Raw genomic sequence first — 10,541 nt, forward strand, 5'->3', positions numbered from 1 at the left:
TCGGAGAGTAAGGGGGGAGGGGGGGGGGGGTGGGCGAAAACCTAAGTTTCAAATAATAAAAAAAGTATTAAATTCGTATGTATGGCAGATTTTTTGTTACGTATTTCTTACGTAAGAGTTAGTCTAACTTTGTTCAAAAATAAATTCTCACTCACATTTTTTTCGCTTATTTTTAAAGATACGCAAATGAACATGGGACACTTATTTCCTTTTGGAAATATAGTCTCGGGGGTTGATTACGAAATTCTTATCACCATTCTATTCGGCGTCATCAAATTACTCTTCATTCAATCCTGAAAAGTACTACCTTTCATGCTTATTTATTGAAGTATAAGGTGAGGTCTCAGAGCTCAAATGCTTTCCACAACCTTCGAGCACCACTGTCTTCGATTTGGTTGTGACACACAATAAGTATTGAGAATAGTGCGAATTTCGATGCTTTATGTCCGTCAAGGGGTGAAAATATATTGACAATTACCGTGAAAAAGTGTCGTCTATATCAGCAGACACTTCTTAGAGGAAAGAATCTTTGGTGATTATTCTAGTTTCATAATTACAGGGTATAAAATAGTTTTTATAGCACTACACGCTTATGCTATCGATCTTACACATATTCCTATGCATAACTTATAAGTATATAGTAAATGTACATCACACGTGTGACAAGCACGTCAACAAAGCACTTTTGTGTGTAGATAACATACAATATTTACTAAAATTAGATCATGTATGTAGGTATAACATGTATTTCTTGTCTTGGTTTTATATTTGCGTATTGTAATAGAATGTATATGTGTTGTATAACCACAATTACGATATTACGATGCACTCGAAATTCATGATATTGAATAAAGATGATATTGAGTAAAGAACGTATTGAAAAATCGGGTGAAGTTTGCCGAACGATGCGCAAGACTTTTATAACAAATTGAAATACCATACAAATTTATCAGTTAATAAAACGACCAAAATTCTAATAACAGTCGGTGATTTCGATCTGACGACAAACACGAAGTTTCTTTTGCTCGTTCTCTTTTTCTACTCAAATTTTGTGAATGCAATGTATCTTTATATGTGGCCGGACAGTAACGTAAATAAATAAATAAATTCGACATACAAAATATCGCGATATCGCGAATCCTGATACTCTTTATACCAGTTAATTGCTTCGACACTTATTACACATTTTCGGAATTCACAGTAAGATTTGATTGAGTGTTTAAAGTAATTGATTGCCGAAATTTATCATTCTTTCGCAATAGAGTAAGAAGTGTAAAAGGAATGAGTAGTCCGCTTGTATTTAATCATTAATGTAAAATGGGATGAATGGTATGACAACTGAAATTTATATCAGAAGCTTCTTCGCATAATATTTTCAACCAGAATCAAAATCTTATTCTCAAAAGCGGCAGTTCTCACCGCATCAAATACATCGCGGTTGATCTGCAATAAAATGCTTTTCGTGCAAACCTGCAGACTCGAATCGATTTTCTGCAACCTGAGAACGTGAGACATGAAATTACTTTCGTCGATTGCGAACTTGATCTCCATTATACATTGCATTTTATGCCGCACGTTCAGAAGAACTTTGCAAACAAGAGTGCGGCTAAGAGGGTGCCGAAACAGATCTTCATTCGAGAACTTGTAGAAGATTCGAGATGCAAACGATTCATAAGCTCCTCCGGTACATCGATGTAGACTTTTGATACGCCTATCTTTTGAATCACTTCGGAAAGCTTTACGTCATCGACGGTGTCGTTGTCGCTTGACCAAATAGTCACCGTCGTCCCGCTGGCAGATTCGTTGAGTAATTTGTCTATCGCGTCCCAGCTATTCGCTACAAGACCGGCCCGCATAGGGTAAGTTATTGGCTGACTAACGTTCTTGATAGTATTTATCATCTCCTCTACGTTGGCTTCGGAGTAACTGCCGTCGATAATATTGTAGTCGGCGCCGTACCTGAAGCAAGCAAAATCAAATCCTGTAGTGAACCGTCGACGATTCTACACCGACAAAGTTTCCGTAAAAATGAATCTTTTGGTACCTCGTCTTCCATCCGAGCGATAACGTGGCGTTTGGAAGGGTTTCGGCCGCCAATGATAAAAATTGCGTAGCGTTCACGGGCTCCCCGATCAAAGACGAGTTCACCGGTCCGTCGAGAATATCCGCGTTCAGCCAGACCGGAAATGTCATCTAGGAGGAGAATGGTGCGATATGTTATAGACACAGTGCTTGTTTTAGCGTACCAACTTCTGCACGCTTTTTCGAAACTTACATTATCCCTGAGTTTCTGGAGGATTTCGCAACTAGCACTGAAAGCTTCGAGTGACTTGAAATCGAGCTTGGCTCCTTTACTTTGGTCCGCCATAACCTGACTCAGGAAATCTTCCAGGGATAAATCACTCGTATTAGCTGGTGGATGCGCCATCACGGGAAGTTGAACCGTGGGCTCTGACTCCAAGGTTCCCCAAACGACATCTGCCTCGAGCATCATTATATCGCCTTTAAAACAAGTTACACGCTTTAATTAAATACCCATATTCTCACCATGATGCAGCTATCGACTGAAATTGGATATATAGCCATGTTAAATCTCGGCAATCAAATACTTGAAAGATTTTTTACACATTTTCCTTCCGACAACTTCAAGTATATGTATAACAGATGTATTGTAAGAGTTTACGTTACTTGAATTGAGAGCGTTCGTTAGAGCTTGCTGACTGTTGACGGCATGATCCCAGGTTACTTTTGTCAGGTTGCCCTCGATGCCTTGGAAGAATTCGGGAACCGATGGTAAAATAGAGCTTCTCGTCGATGGCTCCTCTCCTGAAACAGAAATAAATTTATTTAGTACAACCTGTACGGTAGCTTCGTTCATGTTGCTTCAGGTGGCGGAGAACAATACAAGCGCGAATAGATCCTGAAGACTCTTGACCCAGTATGCAAATCAACCGCAACCGCAACCTTGCTCTAGGTGCAGAGTACATTCAGAAGGACGATACGGTTCAAAATTTGCACATATGGTATTATTCCCCGGTGCAACAATACATATGAGACATGAAAGGCTGTATGCAAACATTTACATACACTCGGTGTAATGTCAAGTAGCTGTCATCCAGTCGGTAAGTTTATGAAATTCCTCTCGGAATGCGGATGAAATCGAATCGATTCAAACTGTTCTTTCGATTGATTTTCAACTCAAAATTGTACGCTGATTTTGTGCAGGCGTTTAAATTCGCGTGCCAAATTGTTGACCGTAGAGGTATGTAATATATTCTTTCTTGACCTTAGGTACAAGCAAGAAATCCCAAGTTGATCACACCGATTTGATTACTTCCGTAATATGTTATAGTAAATTATAAACTAAGCAGCACGTATTTTTTTTTAACTGCCATTAAACACTGTAAGGAGGTAAAACAATCCTCCGAAAAAAGTTATGTCAAGGGGCGATTTTAAAGTTTATTTTTTTTTTTTTTTCAATTACATTTTTCATTTCTCGTTATAAGAAAGCTTTTCCAGTTGGATTGATTAAAAAATATTACGATCTTTTGGGTGAAACTGCAAAATCGCCCCTTGACACGACTTTTTTAGGAGGGTAGTTTCACCCCCTCAAAGTGTTTAATGTTAGATAAAAAAAAGTACGTGTCGCTTAGTTTTTAATCTACTTTAACATATTACAAAAAGAAAACAAATCGGACAGACCGACCTGAGCTGCCTTCCTTGTTAGTCAAATTCTCGTTTACAATAGGCTAGACGCTATTTATCGCTGAGAAGATATATCGACATATCTCAGGATTTCCTTTTACACCGTCATGTTTTTCGCAAAACAACTTTTTCCTTCTCCATTCATTCGCACTCTTATTCCCTGCACGAGTTTGCTTCGAGATGGATACAGCTGAAGCTTATGCTTGCGATAACTTTGTATGAAAATAAGCCGCGGTATTGCGTTATTGAGAATTAAGCGTACAGGCACAACAGCATCATGCAGCAAGGGGCGATGATGTTGTCATCTACAGTTTTAGTCACGACCTTCGGGGGCGGCTCGGGTATCCTGAAAATATTCGCGAAATTGCGCGCAAGCTGAGCTATGTTTAGGCAGACCCGACAACCTGCAGCATATTGCCTTTGGCTGGCCGAGATGCCATTATACATATGGAGCATTCCATACCACTTCGACCTGGGTCGGATCCTTTATCTCTCAGATTGGATCCGCGATTTTTTATATAATTGATCTCACTTTGAAAGGCACTTCGTTTTTTTAATTTTTTCGTATTGGTTCAGAGTTTTCTACGATTTTTCGATTTAAGCATCTGAAACAATTCTGAAAAATCGAGTGTCGGTTATGATTTACGAGAAACATTTTACCATAATAAAGTGACTCCCGTTTCAAAGTTTTTCAACGTTTTTTTTTCGGAATACGCTTGAAATCAGTAAGAGGGAAAAGTCTCGCCACTCCGGCTCCAAGTTTAAAAATTTTGATACCTGACACACGATTTTTCAAAATTTTTTCAGATTTTTAAATTGCGTCGTTCGAGGAAATCGTTTTAAAAAATTGAAAAAATTTCAAATCAAGTCGGAAAAATTTCAAATAAAAAAAAAAAAAAAACAACGGAGTACCTTTCAAAGTGAAAAGAATCGTATAAACAATCGCGGGCCCAATTCGAGAGGTCAAGGGTTAGACCCAGATCAAAGTGGTATCGAATGCCCCGTATGTACGGTAGACAAGGTATAAGCACTGTTGATTTCGCTAACTCGAAGACAATCAGCCTTTGTCAGTCGAGACCAGAACCGCTGCTCACAGCCTGATTGTTCCGCTCGTATCATTTCGGTCTAAAGTGTTAATTCCTTTAATCAGCCCGGCACAGCAAGTTGTATAACGAGTTTATTGTGCGTGGGCGCTTGAATTTTGACGGCTTTGGAATTCACAAATTTCCAAGTACCAACGCACACTTGACTTCTCGCCCAGACGTTTCGTCATTATTGACGTTCTGCATGAATAGTCTATTTTTCGAGCATTTGTGCCATAATATTTATACATCGGTTTCATATATATATAAGGTAGTGCATTTACAGTTCCTGGTCAATTGCTGAGAATTGCACGTTTTGCACGCGGCGTGTTTTCGATCAACAACATTGCAGCTGTCGTGCTGTTATACCGACCTTGGTGACGGTCGTTAATTGTACAATTTACCCGGCTATGTTCTTTTACATAATGGATACATTCAACAGTTCATACAACTAATAAAATGGCCAGTGCTCGCTACAAGTGATCAAAATTGTTAGAAAAAAAAAACATTTGCTAGCTTTGTCGGTAAGATAGTGAAGAAAAGCTACTTCTATCAGATTCTGATATCAATATGTTGTACAGCATGAGCGTGATTCTCCTACGTTTGAATTGTCGAATGACAAAAGGATATAAATTCTACCTCCTCACAGCTTCGTGTTAAAGACTAATACGACAACCTGCAATTTTCATAATTCACTCGAGTATAATAGCATCGTCTTAGAAAGTAGACCTAAATTAACCCTGGATAACTAATAAAGACTGATAAAAAAAGAACTGATGACTACGTTTTGCAGCGGGCTTGTTTTTTCACCCAGTTTACAAAAGGCGTGCGATACAATTCCCCGGAAGGTCGCGCATGCGCCGTGAATGAGAACGCGTTGGACGAAGGCGTTATCGACGATCAACACGTTTAGCATGCCGCGCGTGACAATCGCACGCGATACCGACGGAGCAACGAGCGAATTCAAGGTGTACCAATTTCAACTTCCCAGTGACTTACGTGACGAAACAGACATCATTAGGGTTTTCCTGTTCTCCCTTCTTCCGTTTATCACAGTTCGCGATACTCGTAACAAAGCCTTCTATACGCTTAGATCCCGGCTACCGCCAACGAAAAACTGTCGATCACGTTACATCATCATGTCCGCTCTCTCTTCTGTTTTACTTCCATTAGGCACCCGAACTAACGCGAACATGCCCGATTGCGTTCATCCCTGGTTTATGACGTAAAAAAAAAACAACAGAGGTTCGAAAATTCAAGTTTTCAGCTGTCAACATTACGAAGAAGTAAAGCTGATAGACTGATATAAAACGTCACCAGTTGAAATGAATTTTAATATTCGGTATATGTCGTTGGGAGGTTACAGCTGGACGGCGTGTCATAAACGTGATCTCAGATCTAGGATCACGACTATGAACCGTAGAGCAGAATTCCAGCACGTGAGTATCGTGCCAGACAATTATCGCTAATCAGTGACCACAGGAGATTGGTAGATAATTTAAAACGTGCAAATCGCCTGTTGACTATTGCTGTATCGTCGGTTTTACTCGATCAAAGGTCAGCTATCCAACATTTATAAGCTTGGTATAGCCGTCGATGTATTATATTTATGATCCAAAGCCTGAACAAACAAACTAAAGTGATAATTTATCGTTACAATTCTTTGTTATCTCATTTTGAATCGCCTAGAAGTTGGAATCGGTTACCTCCGATTATCATGGATAGGCCAAACGTCGGCGCTGATTTACGTTTCATTGTTCGTCCGACGCGAATGATACTTGATGTATTCCGCCGTGGGATTCTGTGACTAATTAACCAGACGACGGGAGTATGCGATTTAATTTGACCGGAAACGGAAGCGGAAACACCATTCCTACCGCGATTATGCAAAAACCACAAGATTTTGAAGCGAAAAATTTCTAAATGTTTAATATTATATATTATACATATACAATTTTATATTATTATATAAATACAATATTTACTCTCAGTTCCCAGAAAGAAGTATTGAACAATGTATAAAATACCTCTAATATAAATAACTCCGTGAACAACTTGACGCCTGAGTTTATTGTTTCATCGTCGGTTCACTCCAGGAGTTACATGATGGCTCGTTAAAGTTTATAACGATATAAATGGCGCGAACCGCAGAAGATTGATTTAATTGCAATATAGATGGTCACAGACGATATAATAATTCGAACAGCGTGATACGCACGTGTCTAAGCCTAGGGACTCCGCGCGATTCTTTGAAGACGATCGGAAAATTTGATTCACGTTGTAAATGAATAATAATTGTAATCGCGAATAATGTGGCGTCTGCAAATTATTGGCGGATAGTTATTATAGTTTAAAATGAGCCTGAAATGGTTCATAGGCTCTAAATTGCTTTGAAAATTAGACGGAGGGTGAACCATAATTTCTTGCACAAGCTTCAGCAAGTTGGAAACAGAGATCTGGTAATTTTATCGTACGTGTGAATATTACTTAGCCATTCACAAACGGTTACTTATATCGTTGCAGCGTGTTCGAATAACGTGAGTTAACCGAGTCGCAGTTATTCATCAAGAATTAAGAACTCAGTCTTGTCCCTTGTATAAGTGTTGAAAAAATCCTAAATTTCACATTTTATAGCTCTAGAAAGTTTCGATAAAAGTGTGATTCAATCGTTGTAATAAAGATTCCGAGCAGATATTTCACTGCCACGATGTATTCTTCGTCATATCCAAGTTCAAAGTCTTTACAAAGTTATGGATAAGAGGATAAAACAATTTCTGTCGCATATTTGTTCAAAATAGTGACTGCTAATTAGCCATTTGCCATTAATAACATATTCCGTAACGATATGCAGTCACGAACGACTTTTGTACAAGAATCTTTCAATCCCATATACGATTATTACAATCATTTAAAAAGAAAGTGCAAAAATCGTCATTATCGCAATGAAATGACGAAAAAAAGTTTTTGTTACAACGATTAACTTTCGAAATACAACGACTTTTGACTTTTATGATTTTTTTTTCAGAACCTTCGGAGTGTCCCCTCGCACCCAAATTAATTTACATTACAGGTCTTTTGGCAATAGATACCCATAAGTTTTTTCATAACGATCCGTCAATCGAGTCTTGAGATAAAAAATTATGCGCATAAAACGTAATTTCTAACCCTCCGAAGAGGACGAGGAGATTTATTGAGTAATGAACCACTTGGTACATGTTTTTCTGACGTAAGAAACATTTCTGAACGGATAGTTTGAAAATCCGAGATAAAATGAAAATTTGAGACAGGGGCATTTGACACCTCTTAACCAGGGATACTTTTCTTCACGATCAGTTGAATACCGGATGAACGTCACACCGATTGCGACTCTACGTTACGCATCGCGTAGAAAGAGGCGTTATCGCAGTATGAATAATTCGCAAAACTTATAAATAAGCCGACTATCACACTGTGTTAACAAACGGGCGGGATCGGTGGATGTAAAATAAATGCAGACACTCGTTAGTTTTTTCTAAATCAGGAAAATAAAATCAGAGCAGCGTTGCTTTCCTGTATCTCATTACTCATTAAACTCGGGCTGATGCGTTTAAGTCGTGCCTGATTACGAGTTAAAATTGAAGTGATGATGAGCAAATGCATGATTATCTTTCGTATACACCTCCGGCGTCTCTACCGGGATGTGGTTGTGACACAACCGCTGCTGAAGGCAGGGATTAAACCTCTTTGTTCATTATCTTCAACTGTCGAGTACTTGGCATTTGATCATCTCGACTTAATCTGTAGACTAATAGACCGATATCATATACCAGCAATTTATCGTCCAAGTACACGGCTGTATAAATTGAACGAAAATAATATTGAGATGAACTGTTGCGGGGATTTTCCTCCACAAATTTCAACTCTATCAATGTTTCATCTCATTGTCAGGCTCGTTATCCTTGAACAGATATTTAAGACAGATTTGGTTTTTTTAAAAGAATATCTATTTGATATGTGATCAAGATGACGTGGTGGTTCGGACGTAGAGAAAGCAACGTGAAACTTTCACGATAAAAGAGAAGCAAAATCGAGGTATTTGTTTTACTGAGGAAAAGTGACAGATCTATTTCCATTTATTCAGTTTTCTCCATACGTTATGAATACCCAAAAATGGGAAGGTATTTTTTGATACTTTATTTGAATAATGATTTCTTAAACGAAACAACGTTTCAGGGGTATTATACTACTTTGTAATTTCTTTTTTTGCCTCTTTTCTTTCGTTGGCTTAAGTGCTTCCTTAATTATGCAAAAATGATACCCAAAAGTCTGAATGTGAGGGAACATTTTTTAAATGGCCGAAAAGGCGATTTTTCGAGTGAGGTCACGATGATTTGCAGGTAATTTGAGAGCGAGCTTCGAATGCTCATTTTTTAAGTATTGAGTTTAAATGCGTTTTACTCAAATTTATGATTTTCATTTTTACGTTGACCGATCAACTTCAAATTTTAATTGTAGCTTTATAATGACTTTGTCTAGTGAAGTACGTAGGATTGATTGAAATTTACCGATTTTACGACAGATTTGTGTTTTTTCCTTCAAATTGACGCCATTCTTGTGAAAATTAATATTTCTGGAAAATTTTACGCACTTCACTAGATTTTGGCATCTTCTTTTCAATTCTTTTTTGTTTTTCGTTCTAGATTGCAAATTGCGACTTGCAGGTTGTCACGCATGGAGGTCATTTAAAAAAATAGAGGAAGTTTCCTTTCAACAGCCACTTGACTACAATTTGTTTTAGAATAATTTTCAAAAAATTTTATCTTGTACTTCAAGCCTTGTATTAACATGTATGAAAAGCAGAATTAAAAAATATCAATTCGTTTTTCTGAAACAAATTGGAGAAAATGACCCTTGATTTCGTGTAAACAAATTAGAATTACCCCTTATTGTAAAGGTTTCGATACTTCTCCTCACTGTTTCAGACGAGTAACCTAATGTAAATATTCACACAACGAGGAGAAAGACGTGTTTGGTTCATCTTGCTTTAACGCGCCTTTAAACGTGAGGTAGTACCGAAAACGTTGCAGCATCTTTTTGTTTTTTATAGCACGAAATCTAGTTCAAGTTCACAGCAAGAATAAACAACCACCGGCGCAAGTTTTCAAACTGGTAACTATCGATTTCGGAAACTCCGGACCTTTCCAAATTCATGCAAAACGAAATTTAATCTTCAACATCAATAACAAATTGCGCCCAAATTCCCAATCGTGAACTAACGTGAAATTAGATTGAAAAACCTCGTTTTTTTCCACTTATAATTACATATTTACACGCGATTATATTAAACGAACCACAATTCAAAATTCGAGATTCGAGATTCAACGATCTAGTTGTCGACGCAATCGCTTCAACCATTTCAAAAAATAATAATTGCACTTCTCGGTTGTTATTAAATTGCATGAAGAGAAAAGAACAACTCACCAAGCGTCGAGGCGGAAAAGAGAACAGCGATCAAGGTGAAAATGAGCGTTGCCCGCGTCATGTCGATGGTAAAGATGCAGACTGTTAGTTATTGCGGACACGACTAGCTCGGGGGCCGAAAAGCGACTGACTGACCGAAGTGATCGAGTGACGAGCACAAACGAATCGGGCGAGAGAGCGACAAGTATGACCGTTAGCGGTTTCGAAAAGAGCTTCTGTCCACTGCGTTCGCTGAGGCTTATCTTTCTAGTCACATCGCGAAAGCCTGGCGATTGGTCGAAAACCGTTCAGCGC

The 10,541-nt window shown here is 38.3% G+C and overlaps 1 protein-coding gene across 2 annotated transcripts; it reads right to left on the minus strand.

Annotated features, from left to right (window-relative positions):
- Nucleotides 1-421: 421 nt before the first annotated feature.
- On the minus strand, nucleotides 422-10,454 carry LOC124300947 (protein FAM151A). 2 transcript variants are annotated; one of them, XM_046755462.1, is made up of 5 exons: nucleotides 10,248-10,454; nucleotides 2,689-2,826; nucleotides 2,276-2,502; nucleotides 2,045-2,193; nucleotides 422-1,959 (listed from the first exon to the last, which is right to left on the minus strand). In XM_046755462.1, exons 1-5 carry the CDS (start codon nucleotides 10,306-10,308, stop codon nucleotides 1,578-1,580), a joined length of 957 nt encoding a protein of 318 aa, XP_046611418.1. In that variant the 5' UTR covers nucleotides 10,309-10,454; the 3' UTR covers nucleotides 422-1,577. The 2 variants fall into 2 exon arrangements, with proteins under 2 accessions (XP_046611418.1, XP_046611419.1); XM_046755463.1 differs by lacking the exon at nucleotides 10,248-10,454 and adding an exon at nucleotides 5,787-5,898.
- Nucleotides 10,455-10,541: the final 87 nt, after the last annotated feature.

This window comes from Neodiprion virginianus, chromosome 3 (genome assembly GCF_021901495.1).
Source record: "Neodiprion virginianus isolate iyNeoVirg1 chromosome 3, iyNeoVirg1.1, whole genome shotgun sequence".
In the NCBI taxonomy this organism is placed as follows: Eukaryota; Metazoa; Arthropoda; class Insecta; order Hymenoptera; family Diprionidae; genus Neodiprion; species Neodiprion virginianus.